Source organism: Lampetra planeri, chromosome 18, assembly GCF_965212315.1.
Source record: "Lampetra planeri chromosome 18, kcLamPlan1.2.h2, whole genome shotgun sequence".
In the NCBI taxonomy this organism is placed as follows: Eukaryota; Metazoa; Chordata; class Hyperoartia; order Petromyzontiformes; family Petromyzontidae; genus Lampetra; species Lampetra planeri.
Window position 1 is genome coordinate 8,664,254 of NC_136124.1, and position 20,515 is coordinate 8,684,768.

Genomic DNA, 20,515 nt, shown 5'->3' on the forward strand with positions numbered 1-20,515 from the left:
CCAGGAAGTGGGATTGAACTGGAGACCCCACTGCCATGCGTCGGACGAACACTACTATATCGTTGCACTGCAGAACTTTTTACAGCAATATTATTTTTTCCATAAGAATTTGTGTTAAAATGTTACTTCCCGTTGACATGAAACGGTGATGCATGGCCCTACAAAGTGTGAACAAGTTCTCCGAGTTAATTTTTCCATTCATTAATGTTCCATTGACAAAAAAAAATAGCCCACCATTGGGGGGGGAAAAATCCCCGAGCATTTCTCTAAGAGTTGCGTGGAGTTACGTATACAGGCCACTCTCTTCCCGTTTTTGTGCTAGTGACATCATCAGGTAAAATCCCACGCATTTACAAAAATGTTTGGCCCTTACATCAGATTTTCTCAATGAGGACGATGTATTTTCCCACGTTAGATCACGCAGAATTTTAATTCGCCGATTGCACAAAAGCCAATCGAGTTGAGGGCATCATCCAGCATGCAGTGCAGAAGCCAGCCAATGGGGATGCGCTGTCAAGCTTCGGGCACTAACACACCACCGTCACTTTCACACGGACAAGCGACCATGAGAAAACATTTTCACAAAAGTAAATTAACAGGTCCTAAATTTATTTGCACATGAGACAAAAAAAACCTCTAGGTTGAATGGGAAAAGTACATTTACAATATCTTACATCGCAGTTATAAAATGGTACGGAATTTTAAAAAAATGTGAAATCCGTAAAAATACTGCACAATGCAGTTTAACTCGCGTAACTCTGTTTTGAACTTTACAATGTGCAACACGCCTTAAAACTGTACGCAACTTTTTACACGTAATATATACAAACTATAATACACAATTTAAGGATTTAATCTTATTTCTAAGTAGTGAGAAATTAGGTTCCCTTAAGAATCCCACGAATATTTTTGTTACCTTTTTCACCATTTTTTGCAAGAATGTTCAGAGTACATTCCCCGGGTTTAATGAAGGGCTGAACTATTAATCGATTTCAAATCAAATCGCAATTTGAAACAATGCGATTAGCAAATCGCAAAGGCTGCGATTTAAAAAGTCGTATTACTTTGTTATTGGAATTGTTTTGTTTTATTATAATATTATTTATATAACTTAACAATTGTTTTATGTTTGATTGTTCTATTTCAATTAAAACATTTTAATAAATACATGTTGGAAGCAATTCATATCTTTTAAGTTCTCATCCATGCATTAGAATATATAGAGCAGTTCATATTTTTATGGTATTATGTGGTAATTCTCCATCACATGTTTTAAATCTATTACACAGTGAATATTGAACTGAAGCTTGACTTAAAGAAATGTAATCGCAAATCAAATCCCAATATCTGTCAGAAAAATCGCAATTCGACATTTTCCCCACATCGTTCAGCCCTAGTTTAATGCAACATCGACAAAGGTTAGTGGCCAATGGCTCACTGTGCATGCATGGCATTGTGACTACCCCACTTGTTCAGTATGTTTTGGTATACAACAAAAATACAACTTACAATCATATCAGCAATATGTTTTACTCATATTTACTCCATGTAACGAATCGCAGAGCTCTGATGGTGGCGACTGTGAGCTGTGCTATGGGCTCCGAGAGATACCAGCAACACCATCGTGGTGAGCATCTCCCGTCTCCACAAGAGTTAAACAGGAGGCTGAATTCCACCGGCTCTTCTTACACAGGACCAGAACTGCGCGGGCGTGTGCGCGAGCGCGAGAATCCCTCCTTCAGACTTTGGTTGAGACAGAAACACGAGGTCTTGTCGCGCATGGAAGCCTCGGGGCTGACACGTGACTCTAGCCGAATGTTTTTCATGCACCCTGCTCCACCTCGGGTAGCCGCCTCGCCTCGTAGAACCGGGACGGGAAACCCCGGAGATTTCCCAGGTCTCCGAGCACCAAGGGTGCCTCGATTCGTCATGTTTTCAAAACGTCCGCACGACTTCAGTGAGGCGTTGGCTCTTCTCACCTCCGGTCGTAGCACAAGACGGACTTCATCTGCGAAAGAGAAGGGAAAGAAGTGCTCAGCTGCATGGCCGTTTTGAGTGACGTCGGCACGGACGTCGCTTCGTGTCCACACAAATGGGCTCTTGTTCTTATATCTTGCGTGGTCCCAACTTGAATGGCCAGTGGGTGCGTACAGTGTGATACTATGGCATGAACGGAGCTGGCAATTGAGTAACGTATGAACTGTTAACATCACGCGACGATACTCGGTAATGATGCATTAATGGTCGAATAAAAAAAATAACAACCCTACAGCGGTCCCAACCGACATAGGGAGCCCCAGAAGTGCCATTTGTTGCACAAGGCAACAATCGGTGATGTCGTGTGGAGGAACAGCAACGGTTCCCAGCGCGACGTTAAGTTTTGATAACCGGTCAACAGCTTTGGAAGTCACGGGGTGAATCTCAAAACTTCTCCGAGGAACGTCCGTCGGCGGACAATGCGTCCTCGAGACGTCCCACAACGGTCTCCCCTTTCAAGACATTCCCCATGTTTGCACCACGCGGGGTCCTCCCGAGTCGCCCGCCTGCTGCTACAGGGTCTCCCCCCCCCCCGCCCCCCGCCGCCGCCGCGGTGCTCACCTCGGGCCAGTTGAGGGCGAGCTCGGCGGGCGTCTCGTGCTCCCAGTTCTCCTGTTCGACGTCGGCGCCGTGCCGCACCAACACGGCGGCGAGGCGGGTGTCCCCGCGACCGGCCGCCACGTGCAGCGGGGTGCAGTCGGCGCGTGTCCTTACGTTGGGGTCGGCGCCCCTCCGCAGCAGCGCGGCTGCCATCATCGCGTCGCCCGCCTCCACCGCCAGGTGCAGGGCGGAGCGGCCGCTGCTCAGCTCCTGCGCGCCAGCGGGCGAGGAGGGTGCGGAAAAGGAACGTCGTTGGGGGAGTCGCATTGGGGCCGGTGTTTCCTAACGATGTCCGACGATTCGCTCCCAACCCCCGCGGAGCAAAATGTTGTTCAGCGACTTAATTAAGTTTCTGAAGAAAGCTCCCGGCATGTGGAGTGGAACGTCAGACATCGTCGTGAAGAGCACGTGGTACGAACTAAAAACACATCGGATAGCTACGTTTGAGCCATAGTAATTTCCTCGCTTTGTTCTTGTATCATGCTAAGGCGTGCGTTATTGGGTGGTCGCCCGCCAAAGGTTTTTGAAAGTTACTATTTAGCCCTGGATAATGAAGAGGTTCCCCAGCCCTGCTTTGAAGAATGTTCATTCTCTTGTAGCTTGTGTTGGGTGTCTTGCGTGTGTGTACGTAGCAATACTAACTGGTCAAACTAATTAGCTATCCTAACTATACCAACCTGGGCATTGATGTCTGCCCCCAGCTCGAGCACGCAGTCCATCACGTCCCTCTTCGCCAGCAGGACGGACAAGTGCAAGCACGTAAGGCCTACGGAGCAAGTACACTTGTGTGAGACGCGCGCCTAAAATAACCAACCGTAAATAGCTGAAGGTGTAACTGATTATCATTAATAGTGTAAATCGCTGTTAAGTTATAATTATCCAGAATTTTGAGATTTAAAAAATATATATTATTAGTAAAAGTCACCTTGAACAAGTGTTTGGCTATATATATACCGATATTAGCACCTCTGATTCGTGAGGTTGGCTACGTACGGCGCGAAATAAGTTCAACATACATTCGTGTATAAATGCAAGTATACATAGAGTGTACATACGAGGGGTAAGAGTATATTAAGTGGTGGTCGTACCGCGGTAGTTGAGCGTGCCAAGGGCTCGCTGGAACTGCTGGGGTCGCGTCGGGAGAGCGAGCGCCCGCAGGATGTCCCCGGCGCGATGGCTGCAGCGGCACGCGACGTGCAGCGGTGTGTCCCCACGCAGGTCCGGCACGTCAAGCTGCACGCCGGCCTCAGCCAGCGCACGCACAAGCGCCACGTCGCCCACCGCCGCCGCCAGGTGCAGCGGCGTCTGCGGGAGCCGGAGAGAGAGGGGTAGGTGGGGAGACTTCGTCATCGTACAGTCAGACGCTGCTCGGTTTCGTAGAAATAAGCTCCGTCTCCACAAGCCACCGTTAATCACCGACAACCATCTGTTGATCGGCATCCACTCTCGTCATCCGACTCCGTCGGCGGTCTACTTTCACCGCCGTCATTAATACCATTATCCTGAGTTGGATATGTATAGTTGCGAATCGATCAATTGCGATTAGCCCCGCCAATCTTGAGGCAACCAAACGAAGTGGAGGCGCCTCTTGCGTGCAACGGCTCCCTTGGGGCCTCGCGCGTGCACGCACGCGAGAGCGATGCTCTGGTCGCGAGTCACACGCACCTGCTGCAGGAAGTTCTGCTTCTCCAGCAGGGAGGTGTTTGACGTGCTGGAGACGATCTGCTGGGCGAGCGCCGGCTTCTCGTGAATGATTGCCAGGTGCAGCAACCTGTGGCGCACAAAGGGGAGATCGCACGTGAATGCACAGTCAAGTACGTACGGAGTATTCCCTAGGCGCGTGGTTCCCAACACGAGGCCCGCGGAACACCGCCGGTTGGCAAGACCGTGAGGAGTGGCCCACGGGTATAGAACATCTGGGGACTACTGCCCTTAACCTTTCTTGGCAAGATTCAATTGCTATATAAATGTTAATACTATGTAGGCAGTACTGTATTTGTCACATCTCTATGTTGGTAAGTATATTTTGGAAAGAACCATATGATTATGAATTAGTTTCGTCACGAATAAATAATATGCATCGCCATCAGACCAAGCTAATTTACTTGTTTATGGCTAGGCTGTTTGGCAACAAGAGTGTCGTTATCATTTATCACCCTGGTGCCATATAAACCCATGACGAAGGTCCAAATATAGCAACTGACATCAGCAGCAACCATTTTATTTTCACATGTTTGTCAGTTAATATTCTAAACATGTTAAAGCAGTAACGCTGCAATGTTGCACCATGACAAGTGAACATTGTGCAAATCGAATGTTGAAATTGTGCAGTATTCCTACATTCAGTACAGTGTGGCTATAATTAACCAAGTAATTTCAAGTATGCACTTAAAAAATGTTCCCCAAGTACCTTGAGTAATGCTGATACGTCCACATTACACAACTCACAACTCACAATACATTGTGTGTTTTAGAAAGCGTACGTCACTGTAATCGACAACATATCCTCTTTGGTCGTGATCTTTCTTTGCTTTTTATCATCAGCCACTATCAATCCACTGCTGGACGAATGCCTCCCCACGCCACTGACACCTCTCATTGTCTTGCGGTGCTGCAGCACAATAGCTAATTTCTCAAACCACGTACACAAGATAATCCTAATGTAGGCCAAATGTATTCAGGAATTAACCTTGAGGGTAAAACGCAAAACATAATTGATAGCTGCTATGGGCCATTCGCTGTTGGACAGTTTGCTCAGATGTCTTACACAAGTGCAGTGCAGCAACTGGACCACTACGTTGGTGACCAACACTCAGCTGCTGCTGCTGCTTCTGGCACGAAGATGGCAGCTGTGGCTTTAATGTCTGGTTGCCACCTTGGTGCCCACGACTGCCTCCCAACAAGTACTGCAACGAGTTACACAGCGACTCATGAGCAGACGCTGTTGAGTCTGTATTGCTCATTACAGTACATGAATGCTTCCACAAAATGTTGTTTACCGAACTGGCAGCGGACGAAACTCTTGTTCATTCTGAAAATGTCATCATTGGCCACGGTGTGTGTTGGGAGTAGCATCCCCATGGGCTCCACAGTAATATGTGTAGACTGCGTGCAGTATAGAAAAGGGGAAATGGACTGTGTCGAACTGAAAACAAAGTGGCGGGCGTTCAGGCCGGCAGACATTTTTTCGTGCAAAAACGACTTGAGTTAAAGTCGCTGGGCTGCGGGTAAATTCACGCCCACCATAAGAATGTGGAATTACCACCACTGCCTCAAAAGGCTGTAAAACTTGACACGGAATTCCGTCTGCAATTCTCAAATGAGCAGGAAATTACTTTATTAATTAAAAAAAACACAACTTGGGCGTTGGGACAAATCCCAGCAGGAAGCGTGGCCAGGAGCCCGTGTTCTGAGGCTTGCACAAGGAACGGAATGTCCCAGACGCATCTCGCACACAACAGCAAGGGCAGAAGTTAGGGGCCACCCATGTAGTGGGTACGTAAATAATCTGTCAAAACTTTATCCCCCCCCCTCCCTGTACGCACGCGGACTTTTTACACCCCCCCCCCCCCGCGAATCCTATAGAACGGCCGATATTTAATCCACGCAGAAACGATCAAAGGTTAATAATATTAACGTGTTTAAGCAAACAGATAGTCCACCGCCGGACGATCTAACTCAGTTGAAGGCCAATGTAGACAAATTATTATCGAGGCTTCACCCCCCCCCCACCCGTTTCCTATGCGTACATTGTAAGTAGACCCCCCCATACGCAAGCTACGCATTTGGGTTAACCCCCCCTCCATGCGTACGTACTCAATGGATGGCCCCTTAGTTGTGCAACCACAACCACCACCAACAACATCCCCTGTGGCGTCGCGAAGTCGATGGCTCCACCACCGCACGCGCGGAGTTTCCACGCCGCGTTCACGAACGGGTGGCAGATCGGGCCCCCTCTGCGCCACGGCGCCTTCACGGCCCGGTGGGAAGGCGTCGTGCCACGGGGCAATGTTTAGCGTCTACGATTGTTGACGAAACGCCTCCGTGGGCACACAGTGGTTGCAGTTACAATCGCATTTTTTTGCGCAGCAGGAATTTTGCCTGATTCGACTGTTGTGTAAGAAGTGACTGCCACACACCGCGTTTGGTTTGGTGTCACAATGCGGCCAGCATTTGCGATGTGCCACCGAGGATCATTCTTCGATTGGTTCGACTAATCATCTGCTATGATCAATCCACTGCTGGATGAGGGCCACTGATCACTCAAAGTCTAAACATGACCACAGTGGAGAGGTACCCCACTCAGTTCCAATGTGCTGATTGTAAACCCTCGAGTTCATTAGCATCACTACTAACTGGAGAAACACAATTATATGCCGAAATAACCATTAAAGGATCGACTTGCTATGAAAGTATATACTGAATATTTTTTCATCTCTTAAGATACTGCAAACCTGTAAACGTATTTAAATATTTAACACGTACTGTACTGTGTTTACATATCAATGAAGCCAGGTCTAGACGAGACTTTGCTCAACTCTTGACACAATCGACGACAAGGCGATCACGACACAACGTGGGAGAAGAAGCGACTCACGTGTCCCCATTCTCATCCTCCATCCTAAGAAGATTGTCCTTGCTGTGCGCCTGCTGCTGCTGATGTTGCTGCTGCTGCTGATGTTGACACTGCTGCTGCTGCTGATGATACTGCTGAAGCTGCTGGACCTCCAGTCGCAGGGCCCTCACGCTCTGGTCGTCCTGGTCGACCGAATCTTGCAACGAGCAGATGCCGGAGTCTTCACGATCCTCGTTGGCCATGGACCCGTCGAGATGTTTGACGTCTTTAGCCCGAGTCGGGATGTCGTGGCGATACTCAGCACCGCTGCTCTCCATGTCTGCCGCGAAGTAAAATACGATCCGAGGAACGAGATGAAAATCCCTCGACCTCCCCCCCCAAAAAAAAGCTGAAATCCTAAAGTGCCTGCCCGACGACAAAGGGCTGCGTGTGCTAATACGGCTTGTCGGGAGGATTTTGTCTGGCTGCACCGTTGCGTTGCTGTGAATTAATCGGAGATTCGCGTGGCCGTGTCTCGCTCGGGCGGGGAGGAAGGAAGGCAGGAGGAGGAGGAGGCTGTGTGTGTGAGGGCTTCGCGAGCTGTGCGGAAGTTTTATGTGACCGCCCAGTGCCGAGGGAAAGTCCGCCCTTGCTTCTTTGTTATTCACGGGAATTTCCCCAGGGCCCTCGTGATGGGGTCGGTCTACATGCGTGCGTGTCAACGGGTCACACCACCCACCACCGCCCCGGGCAACAGGGACGCTTTATGCAAAGGCAACATTATCCGGGACCTAAGAGCTTTTGCAAAACGCAATTTTGGGCCGACGTTTGTTTTGCGTGTGTACTGGGGAACGTGGTACTGTGTTAATTAACACCTTTGACAGGACAGTATTGACAACAACAAACAAACTGCTTGCGTAACGCAAAAAAACCACATTTGAACTTTTTCACCGGTATCAACATGTTGAATAATAATAAAAAAACGTTACCGTTTATATAACTCAAAAGCTTTTTTTTTTGTCATAGGTTGTTATTTAAGAGTTGGTGGTGGATTTAGTATGTTGTTAGTATTTGACGGCACGTATTATACACTGCATGATATTGAGTAGATGTTTCAAGTTATTTGTGCAACTATCTATTGGGTCATACAATAAATATGCAATCTTAAACTGCAGGTTCAATGTATAATGTCATCAGCCATGCTCAATCCACTGCTGGATCAAGGCATCCCCACGATCCTGCATTGTAAAGATCCAAAATACAATGCAGTATACATCATCAGTATTCACAGCCCTTTTGTCAATTGACGACTGGATGAAGGCCTCTTCCACACCGTGTCGGTCGTGAGGGTTGTTTTGACCATACTTCACCACGTTGGTCATTGCGCGTTGGTGAAGTGAAGGCTCAGTTCAGACATCACTCACCGTCACCACTGAGGTTGGCAACAGCTGGAGTGGTATCAACATCTTGAAATTGCCGATAACAATTATGCGGCAACAGTACATACACATATGCACGTGTGTTAACAAGTAATCCACTTGCATTAGCCATATGTAGCAGCTGGCATCAATAGATAGTCTAACCTGGTCTGGTTCATGGACTAATGGCCACTGGTATTAGCCATATGTAGCAGCTGGCATCAATAGATAATGTAACCTGGTCTGGTTCATGGACTAATGGCCAGGAATCGAGCTCTGGCTGCCGCGTTAATCGAGTTGTCAGGTTTTTCCAGGACAGCCATTCAGAAAGGACCCGCAGGGTAGCGTGCAGAAAGCGCGTGACGCCCTGTGGGTTGGCCGGGGTTCTGCTGCCGAACTTAATCAGGCTTTTGATAGCGCAGAGATAGGCAGGGAATTTACCCATTGGGTCTATACGGAGTGCTCGACACACCGCTTGCGTTCTCACCCACTCCGAAAAAAACTTTGGCCACGCGAGTCGTGGGCTGTGCGTTTGGAGGGTGGGTGGCGGTCCAATGTCCACTTGATTGGGCACGAGTGCGTCACCTCACTCAAGTTTTTTTGAGTTGAGTAATTAATTATTGGGCAAACCTGAAATGCATTGTTCAGTCAGACTAGACTTCTGCGAGTATAGCCCCACTGTACGCATGACTCGTTCCCGGTGACTTGCACGAGCGCTTGTTGACATTTCTGTGATAGCAACGCCTTGGCTTTGGCATTGTCTCTTCGCCGGACCATTGGGACATTGCGTGCGAGTATAAGTGTTCTAATATGTAGACAACTAGCGGGAAGTACCCGGCATTGCCCGGGAGAAAAATATATTTCAAAACTTCTCTTAAAAACAGAACATATACGTACGTACACAAGTACTAAGCTATTGTGAAAGCCCGGTTTCCTGTTTGTCCATTTGTTCATCAACAAAATTACAAGAGGCTTGAAGAAGTCCTGAATCCAAAAGTAATAGAAAGTGGCGGGTAAATAGTTGATCTAAAAGGTTTCCTAAAATTGTCGACCTCCCCCCCACCCACAAATATATTTTTACCCCCCCCCCCCCATAGGCATATGTACCTACACACCTACATACAATAGAGTGAGTAGTACCCAGTGACTCTATAGTAGTGTAGGGGTGTTAGAGAGAGAGCCCGTTATGCATGGCAGCCTATGGTAAACAAACACAGTAGGCGGGGCTACATGTGTGCACGAGCAGGTGCCCTCTGCGACGTCCGCGCCAGACACCCTGGGGGGTCGATTCGGTCATTATGATCCCCCGGGGCCCCACCCCTCAGGGAGGGGTTGGGTATAAAAGGGGAATGTATCGAGGGGCTCGAGAGTGTTGTGTTAGCTAAGAAGAGGAGACGGAAGACGTCCTAGATAGAGCCCTGGTCTCCCCCTGGCACGCCGTCCTTATCAGGACCGCGCAGGCTCGAGCCAGTGGCGTGGTACCAGAGCCAGAGCCAGTGCTGGTCTGGACTCTGGGTACCGGGCCCGACTGACCAGTGTCGGGCCAAGATAGCCTCCCCTAGCCCATTAGAGGAGGACTCAGAGGCAGGCTAGGGTTAGCCTAGAGGTGTGTCCTCAGATAGACGGGTGAGGGGGCCGATACCCCCTCAGTGTGTATGTCACAACGTGTGGTGTTGAATAAACAAGTGTGCCTCCAACTCCGGTGTGAACGAGTCATAAGCGTTACTACATCTGGCGTCAGAAGTGAAACAAAGTACGAACATGGATACACGCCGGACGACTCGAGTCGGGGTACCAGAGGCAGAAGACACCACTGCAGTCGGAGGGCCCGAGACGGCTGAAGATGCCATCGACCAGCCGGGGCTGGGCGCATCCACGCCACAGCAGCTGGAGGAAGGGGAGCCGTCGATGGAGGGGCTGAGGGAGGCGCACGCGAAGCTGACCGAGCTGCTGTACGCCGCAGCCGCCATGCTCGACACCATCACGCAGCTGGGGGCTGCGGGACCGCCACGGGGCAACGGCAGCCGACGATCACAGCGCCTTCCCGCCATTTCCACGGAGCAACATTTTGAAACTCCCGCCATCGCCGCAGCTGCTGTTGAGGGCGTGGCCGCTCTAAGCATCGCGTCCAACGGCGGGAGTACAGTACCTGCCGCGTCACCACCAACGGGCGGAACGTCACCACGGGTGCGACCGGCGATGCCATCGCTGGTTCGTGCCGACGCTGACTTGAGTGAGGCGGACGAGGGAGTGCGTTCTTCCTCTGCAGCCGCTGCCTTACATCAGCGGCTACCTCCACTCAAGGAATTTGTGGGCGAGGATGGCGACTGGGGCGGCTTCCAGCGGCGCTTCCTCGCTCACCAGGAGATGGCACAGTGGACAGACGCCGAGGCTCTCCGAGCACTGCCAGCACTCCTCGACAGCGACGCCCTCGCCACTCTAACATCGGCTTCGAAGGAGAGGCGCTCCACGCTGCAGAAGGCGATGCAGGTGCTGTCGGCGGTATATGGTCCACCATCGGACTGTCGCCAACTCTTTTACGATCGCCAGCGAGGGACGAAGGAGTCGCCCCTGGCGTACCGCACAAGCCTCCTGGCACTGGCGAAGGAGGCCTTTCCACGAATGGATGACGAGGGTGTCGACGCCATGGTGACAGAGAAGATACTTTTGCTGGCGGACGACTTAGACATCGTCATTGTCGCACAGGACGATGCAGAGATGTGCTCCCTCCAAGCGGCCCGTCTTCTCCACGCAAACCTGTCCTCTCAACGACGGAAGGCCAGCAAGGCGGCGAGCGGGCGTGCCGTCGCTGCAGCCACCCTCCCGGCGGAAGAGGTTTGCGCCATCGACCATCAACGGCAGCATGGAGCGGGAGTACGGGAGGACCGGGCCGGTTCAAGCCGTCTACAACATCCATCGTCGTCACCAGCGCTTCCACGCTGTTACAACTGCGGCATCCGGGGCCACGTCGCCTCGGGGTGCCGCTCTCCTGGGCAGCGCAGGACGACACCTCAACGGGACGCTGGCCCTCGTCACAAGCTCCACCATCATAATCCGGCGAGTCGCGGCACCCCTCATGCTTGGCCCACGCACACGCCCGTCACACACTCAAACACCGCAGCGAAGGGGGGGCCAATATCGCGTACCATGGCACCAACACGCACCGCTCTGGGTACTCAGATTGAACCCAGCCAGTGGTCCGTGTTGGCCCATCGGGTTGTAGCCGCGTCGTCAGGGTCGTCGGCCGTTGTGGGCCACATCGATGGGGTCGAGGTGCGCATCCTGGTCGATACAGGAGCATCGGCGACCATTATTTCGGAGTTGATTTATAACATTCTCCCTGCCCAAAGCCGTCCTTTGATGCCTGTTAACGTGCCATTCTTTGCTGCTAACGGGGGTTCACTTGGCATCATCGGACAAATTCGTGCCCAAATTTGTGTCGGGGATATTAAATTGTCTGGGCCGATTTTTGTTTCCTCCTCGCTGGCGGTTCCGTGCCTGCTGGGGACGGACTTCCTGGCCAAAATACCGATTAGGATATTAATCGACCAGGGATGCATTGAGCTCCCATCGGGCCGACGCATGGCGTTTCTGCCATCCCCCGCTACGAGCCGGACGGCGTTCGCGACGGTGCCGGCGTTCGTAGATAGAACGGTGCGCGTTCCTCCGGGGGCGCAAATGTTGATTCCCTTGAAACTTCGGCGGCCCTTCGCTAAGGGCATTGGGGCTCAAGGGGTTCTGTTGGGACCGTCTAGGGCCGGGGTCAGTGGACCTGATTTACTCCCGGCCCAGACCATAGTGAGAGGGGAAGGAGAACCCTTCATCGCGGTCCTCAATGTGGGCTCGCAGACGGTGGTGGTCCCACAGGGGACCGTGCTTGCTCACGCAACGCCGGTGCCCTGTGAGGAACCCGTCGCGAGTCATGTCGGCGCTGTCCCTGCACCGCGACCACATTCGGACAGCGATGAAGGGTGGCTCGAGGCGCTTTGTGCGGGATCGACGGACCTGTCAAATTTAGAGCGTCAACGTCTTAAGACACTACTAAGGGAATTTTCCGACGTTTTCAGTCGGGATAAATACGATTTGGGCTGCACTAATCTGCTGCGTCACCATATTGATACGGGTGACAGCGCGCCAATACGCCAGAATCCTTTTCGGTTGAGTCCCGCCGAAAAGGACCATGTCAAATCGGCTGTTGATGACATGCTAGCCGCCGACATCATTTCTCCCTCCAACAGCCCTTGGGGAGCGCCGATCGTCCTGGTTAAGAAGCAGGACGGTTCGTTGCGGTTTTGCGTTGACTTTCGGCGCCTTAACAAAATTACGGTTGCCGACGCATACCCGCTCCCACGGATGGACGAATCGCTTGACGCCTTGGCGGGAGCGCGATTCTTCTCCACATTGGACTTACTTTCGGGATTCTGGCAGCTTCCTCTGGACGATGATTCAAAGCCTAAAACTGCTTTCCGTACTCCGCACGGCCTGTTTCAATTCAACCGGTTGCCGATGGGCTTACACTCAGCGCCGGCAACTTTCCAGCGGTTGATGGAATTGGTTTTGGCTGGATTGCAATGGGAGTCGTGCCTGATTTATTTGGATGACGTTATTGTCTTTGGCAAAACTTTTGATGAACATCTCCAGAGGTTGCGGGCGGTTTTCCTAAAGATGCGGGCTGCTAATTTGAAATTTAAGCCCCAAAAATGCCATTTGTTACGCGAGTCGGTGCGTTATTTGGGGCACATCGTGGGACGCTCAGGTATTTCTACCGATCCCGCCAAAACGCAGTGTGTAAGCTCCTGGCCGACTCCCACCTCAGTGGGAGAGGTTAGGAGTTTTATTGGGTTTGCGTCGTATTATAGACGCTTCGTCGCTAATTTTGCGACTATAGCAAAACCCCTACACGCTTTAACATCAAAAGGGGTTCGGTTCTGCTGGGGTCAGGAGGAGGAAGCTGCTTTTTGCTCCCTTCGGGACGCTTTGGTAAACGCTCCTCCCCTGATTTACCCTGATTTTTCAAAACCATTCTTGCTCGACACCGATGCGAGCAACACGGGTATTGGGGGCGTGCTCTCCCAGGTGGTTGACGGCGTGGAACGTGTGGTTGCGTACGGCAGTCGGGTGTTGTCTCCAGCGGAGCAACGATATTGTGTCACCCGTAGGGAACTGTTGGCAATTGTCCATTTCATCCAACAGTATCGCCCATATCTGTACGGTCGGCATTTCACCGTCCGCACAGATCATGCGGCACTGCAGTACGCCCTGAGGGTTCAACAGCCATCGGGACAATTGTCCCGATGGTTGGAGGTCCTCCAGGATTACGATTTCCAAACCACATACCGTAAGGGCGTTCGCCACACCAACGCGGACGCTCTGTCGCGCTTGCCAACCACCTCCGAGTGTGCATGCCTCCTGGGGTCTGGACGTTGCAGACCTCCAGGGGACACATCGGTTCCTGTCTTGGCGGCCGCCAACGACGACGATACAGTAGTTACTAATTCGATCGAACAACAGGGCAAAGATTCCCTGTTGGGGTTGCCCGTCATTGACTGGGGGCGCCTCCAGATGGAGGATGTGTCCCTCCTCGGGTGGCGACGTCGCGTTGGCGGTGCGGCGGGGGGAAAAAGAGGTGGTTCCGACGCATGGGAAATGTGCCAAGGCCTGCTGATGCATTGGGACGGGAAGTCGCGTCGACATCGGCTGGTGGTCCCTACTGGGTTGCGGGGCAGGGTGGTATGGGCCGCTCATGAGCGCCTCCTACACCTGGGGACCCAAAAGACTCTCGCCTTGCTGCAACTTGATTTTTATTGGCCTGGCATGACGAGGGATGTTGGGGATTTGTTGGGATCATGCCCTCGATGTGCACAACGCAAACCGCCGGCACGGGAGTCTAACCCGCCCTTGCAATCGATCAAAGTGTCCAGGATAAACGAGCTGGTCGCTCTGGACATTTTGGGACCATTCCCCGCCACCCCCAGGGGGAATAGATATTTGTTGACTGGTGTCGAGTATTTTACACGCTGGCCTATGGCCTGGCCTCTGGCCAACCAGTCGGCAGCAGCCATCGTGGAGGCCTTTGTTCAGGGTTATGTCCTGGACAAAGGTGCTCCGGAGAGGCTGCTGACCGACCAGGGCAGAAATTTTTCCGGTAAACTACTCAGACAAGTCTGTGATCTCCTGGGCACAAAGAAAATTCGGACCTCCCCATATCACCCACAAACTGACGGGATGGTCGAACGGTTGCATCGCACCATCACGTCCATGTTATCACAACAAGTTTCGGACTCGCAAACGGATTGGGACCTACAAATTCAGGGGGTCTTGGCGGCGTACCGGATGGCACCCCATGCAGCTACGGGGTTTTCTCCCTTTTACCTCATGTACGGCCGAGAACCAGACCCGCCTGTTCGTGCCCAGTTGCAGATCCCCGTGCCGCAGGGAAAAACTAATCTGGCTGACCACGTTAAATTTAATCTGGACAAATTGACCGAGGCACGGGATGCTGCAATGCAAAACTCTGACCTCCGTCAGAAGGCGAATGAGCGCCTCAGATTGAGTCGAGCGCACATGCTGCAGTGGAAGCCGGGGGACAAGGCATGGCTGCACTGCCCCCAGGTGCCACTGGCAACCTCCTCTAAACTGGTGCGGCCGTGGCGGGGCCCTGTGGAAGTGGTGGAGGTGTTACGACCGCAGTGCGTGCGCATCAAGTGGGGGAAGCGGCGATGGTTCGTGCACCCCTCTAGGTTAAAACCCTTCTCTGCGGTACACAATCACACTTCACACGCGCGTGGCCAAGCATGTGGGGGGTCGGCCGACTCGCTGGGTCCGTCTCCGTCGCTCTCACCTAATGCCTTGCCGGCTGTGCCACCTTCAGGTGCATCAGGAGTGACGGGCTCACGCCCAATCACCCCTCCTGCGGATACCGAGGGTCACGCGGAGTCGGATGAATGCTCACCCCAAGACGGACAATTGCCACCTGATGGTCCGCCACACGCGGTTACCCCGTGTGAGGGGCCCGCTGCAAGGACGCGCGCTAAAATGCGCAAACTGTTGTGAGGCCGGAAAATGTGTACATAGCTGTTGTGTTCATTGGATGTTGTGTGGGTGGTGTGTTCCCCACTCCTCGGATGTACATATGTTGGCTTCACCGTGTGTTGTGTGTGCGTGGTGGGTTCCCTGCTGATTGTATATAGGCTGTTTTTTTTACGGAATTCGTATTTATTCGGGGGGGGTGCGACGGGTTGTTTTCTCATCTTGCTGTTGCGTTCTTGTTCTGGTTCCTGTTATTGTTCAAAAATAGTGAGGCACACGCGCGGTCAGGGGGTGAAGGCACCTTTATTGTCAAATTTTTGTATGTTGGCAGCCGGGACGGCTGCATGCTATGCGGGGGGGAGTGATGTAGGGGTGTTAGAGAGAGAGCCCGTTATGCATGGCAGCCTATGGTAAACAAACACAGTAGGCGGGGCTACATGTGTGCACGAGCAGGTGCCCTCTGCGACGTCCGCGCCAGACACCCTGGGGGGTCGATTCGGTCATTATGATCCCCCGGGGCCCCACCCCTCAGGGAGGGGTTGGGTATAAAAGGGGAATGTATCGAGGGGCTCGAGAGTGTTGTGTTAGCTAAGAAGAGGAGACGGAAGACGTCCTAGATAGAGCCCTGGTCTCCCCCTGGCACGCCGTCCTTATCAGGACCGCGCAGGCTCGAGCCAGTGGCGTGGTACCAGAGCCAGAGCCAGTGCTGGTCTGGACTCTGGGTACCGGGCCCGACTGACCAGTGTCGGGCCAAGATAGCCTCCCCTAGCCCATTAGAGGAGGACTCAGAGGCAGGCTAGGGTTAGCCTAGAGGTGTGTCCTCAGATAGACGGGTGAGGGGGCCGATACCCCCTCAGTGTGTATGTCACAACGTGTGGTGTTGAATAAACAAGTGTGCCTCCAACTCCGGTGTGAACGAGTCATAAGCGTTACTACAGTAGTATCTGGCTCTACAGTATATCTATTGACTGTATAGTAGTATTTATTGTAGTAGTAGCTCCTATGACTACAGTAGTATTGTAATGGCTGTAGTAGTATCTACTATCATTGCAGTATTATGTACTGGCTGTAGTAGTATCTACTATCACTACAGTAGTATGTACTGACTGTAGTAGTATCTACTATCACTGCAGTATTATGTACTGGCTGTAGTAGTATCTACTATCATTGCAGTATTATGTACTGGCTGTAGTAGTAGCTATACTAACTCTATAGCAGTGTGTACTTGCTGTAGTAGTAGCTATACTAACTCTATAGCAGTGTGTACTGGCTGTAGTAGTAGCTGTACTAACTCTATAGCAGAGTGTACTGGCTGTAGTAGTAGCTATACTAACTCTATAGCAGTGTGTGCTGGCTTTAGTAGTAGCTATACTAACTCTATAGCAGTGTGTACTTGCTGTAGTAGTAGCTATACTAACTCTATAGCAGTGTGTACTGGCTGTAGTAGTAGCTATACTAACTCTATAGCAGAGTGTACTGGCTGTAGTAGTAGCTATACTAACTCTATAGCAGTGTGTGCTGGCTTTAGTAGTAGCTATACTAACTCTATAGCAGTGTGTACTGGCTGTAGTAGTAGCTACACTAACTCTATAGCAGAGTGTACTGGCTGTAGTAGTAGCTACACTAACTCTATAGCAGTGTGTGCTGGCTGTAGTAGTAGCTACACTAACTCTATAGCAGAGTGTACTGGCTGTAGTAGTAGCTTTACTAACTCTATAGCAGTGTGTGCTGGCTTTAGTAGTAGCTATACTAACTCTATAGCAGTGTGTACTGGCTGTAGTAGTAGCTACACTAACTCTATAGCAGTGTGTACTGGCTGTAATAGCTATACTAACTCTATAGCAGTGTGTACTGTCTGTAGTAGTAGCTATACTAACTCTATAGCAGTGTGTACTATCTGTAGTAGAAGCTATACTAACGCTATAATCATAATCTTTGGTTCTTTCGGTAAAGTCACGTAGATAGAAAAATAATTAAAAATGAATAAAAACAATAATAATAAAATTAAAAACAAATAACCATGAATGTAGACTGTAGCCTGGTTTTTAATCGGAGTGTACTGGCAGTCTATAATGTAGACTGTATCAATGGTTATTAAGAACCAAGAATAAGTCTACATTATAGACTGTCAGTACGCTCACTCAGGTTAAGAATCTTGCTACACCATTCGAACCTCCTTTTCCAGTAGCAAAATACGATAATTGGTTTTTTACTCTTTTATCTGGCAACAAAACTGACACCTTTTTTTACGAGGAGTCATGTTTGCATTGACCACAATACCTGCGGTCGGAATGCAAACAAAAAACACAACTCTGATAATGTATGCACCGTCCTTGAAATTGATTGGTCCACACCCGAGACAGCTTTTCTTAGAACCTAGTCTCACATGGTGTTGGACCAGATGACGCCAAAAGGCGCACAACTCAAAGACAATGCACCATCAGAATATGAGAGCTCGGGGTAAGCATTTACACCATTGGAACCTCCTTTGCCAGTAGCAAAATATGATAATTGGTGTTTTACCATTTTATCTGGCAGAAGGGTTATCTCTCTCATCGGTCAACGCGAAGTTCTTGACCACGTGTGCTTTGCTTTCTGGCTCCTGTGCTCCTATGTCTGTCTCGGTGTAATTCCAAAGGAATTATGCTCACACTTTTAATTATCGTTATCTTTGCTAATGCCCGTGTCACGGCAGTTAGTGGCACGCTCTGATTGAAGACTTTCGTATTTAAGTACACCAGTTGGATTCAATTATAAGCAGCGTACTGTGTTCTCTTAGGCCCGTATTGGTGACGGCGCGGCTCTGGTCACGGTCCGAGCCACGCTCTAGAGACCCATGAGCTGAGCCGAGCCACGGCTGAGCCGCTCATGCATCTCTGAGATCAACTGAGCGACTCGAGTCAAAGCGGAGCCACGACTAAGAACCCAGCTCTCCATGTCTACACGCGGGGCGCGTGACCATATGAAGGGAAGGTGAAGGGAATTGACGTCCCCCAACTTTTGAAAGAGGAGCGGGGGGTTTGAGGCAGTCTGTGGTGACTCGAGATCCTCACTCGAAATTGTCACTCGAGATTGTCACCGGAGATCCTCACTCGAGATTGTCACCGGAGATCCTCACTGGAGATTGTCACCGGAGATCCTCACTCGAGATTGTCACTGGAGATCCTCACTGGAGATTGTCACCGGAGAACCTCACTCGAGATTGTCACCGGAGATCCTCACTGGAGATTGTCACCGGAGAACCTCACTCGAGATTGTCACTGGAGATTCTCACTCGAGATTGTTACCGGAGATTCTCACTCGAGATTGTCACTCGAGATGGTCACTCGAGATTGTCACTGGAGATTCTCACCGGAGATTCTCACTCGAGATTCTCACTCGAGATTGTCACCGGAGATCCTCACTCGAGATTGTAACTGGAGATCCTCACTCGAGATTGTCACTCGAGATTGTCACCGGAGATCCTCACTCGAGATCGTTACCGGAGATCCTCACTGAAGATTGTCACCGGAGAACCTCACTCGAGATTGTCACTGGAGATTCTCACTCGAGATTGTCACCGGAGATCCTCACTCGAGATTGTCACTCGAGATCCTCACTGAAGATCCTCACTGGAGATCCTCACTCGAGATTGTCACTGGAGATCCTCACTCGAGATTGTCACTCGAGATTGTCACCGAAGAACCTCACTCGAGATCGTCACCGGAGATCTTCACTCGAGATCCTCCTCCGCCTTCGCCGGTTTTTCAGTCATAAAGAGTTCACCGCATATCGTGAGGTGGCCTCACCCAAAAAAACTATCATAAAACTTGTCTAAGAAGACCTACTTGTTGAGTTCTTACAACTTGGATCGTGCTGTTTGCTGCTAATATCTTGACGTGTTGGGCCATTGGACCTATGCCCCACAACCGTGCAACAAAAAAAACCACCCCGCCACCTTACGTGGGGAAAGGTGCAGTGATGAGTGCATTGTGAACACAAGTGGGGCTGGGGGGTGGCTGCTTGCGCTGGCCGATCGGCTTACACCCCTGGGCACCCTCCGTGCTGCGAGGCTGCGCGGCTGCATTCCGCCCCACTCGCACTGTATTCACAGTGGCACGTTCAGGGAAAACCCGGATATTTCAGGCTCCACTCAGCGGGGCATCCTTCGGTTAAATGCGCACCCCGTGTCCTGAGCCGGACGCCTAATCCAGCAGTCAAACAGCTCAACGCACTCGTTAGCAAGTCCTGAGAACAATTCCCAAAATCCCACTCGCCATATTAACTGTTGACACAGATCCACACACAGCATGTGACGACACACCCCTCCTGCCTTTGCTGTACTGTGGCGGTACACATTTCGCCGCGTGTGTGTAAAGTTAGACAAATGCGTAACCCACACAATGCTTCGATTTAAAGCTTTCGTGACTGCAGGGATTCATCTTCTTGGTTCTTTCGGTAAAGTCACGTAGAAGGGAAATAATTAAATAATAAAAATAAAACATAAAAAAATAATTCCAATAATAATAATGAGAATAATTTTTTTATGTTTTATTTATTATTATTATATTATTTCCCTTGTACGTGACTTTACCGAAAGAACCAAGAAGACCACACAATGCTCTCATGCCACTCCAGGAAAAGGCGAGAGCCGTAATGAGGAATCTGTAATAACAGGACGAGGCACGGCAAGCCCACTCTCTACCCCTCCATGGATGGACAACCAATCTACTTCAATCCTCTTTGTTGCTCAAAATCAAAGCGATATTCGGCTCAAATGAGCATCGAAGCGGCGCTCGTTTCTTTTGTACAGCGCTGGGCCAGTGGTATAAATTCCACATCGCTATGGCGGGGCGAGTTTATCCATAGGACACCCATGGCTGACTTCACCACAGGG

At 50.8% G+C, this 20,515-nt stretch overlaps 1 protein-coding gene across 1 annotated transcript; it reads right to left on the bottom strand.

Annotated features, from left to right (window-relative positions):
- Positions 1 to 588: 588 nt before the first annotated feature.
- On the bottom strand, positions 589 to 7,844 carry LOC144723608 (NF-kappa-B inhibitor alpha-like). Its single transcript, XM_078602477.1, has 6 exons — positions 7,235 to 7,844; positions 4,303 to 4,408; positions 3,726 to 3,942; positions 3,315 to 3,403; positions 2,599 to 2,847; positions 589 to 2,008 (listed from the first exon to the last, which is right to left on the bottom strand). The coding sequence occupies exons 1-6, from the start codon at positions 7,528 to 7,530 to the stop codon at positions 1,976 to 1,978; spliced, it is 990 nt and encodes a 329-aa protein (XP_078458603.1). The 5' UTR covers positions 7,531 to 7,844; the 3' UTR covers positions 589 to 1,975.
- Positions 7,845 to 20,515: the final 12,671 nt, after the last annotated feature.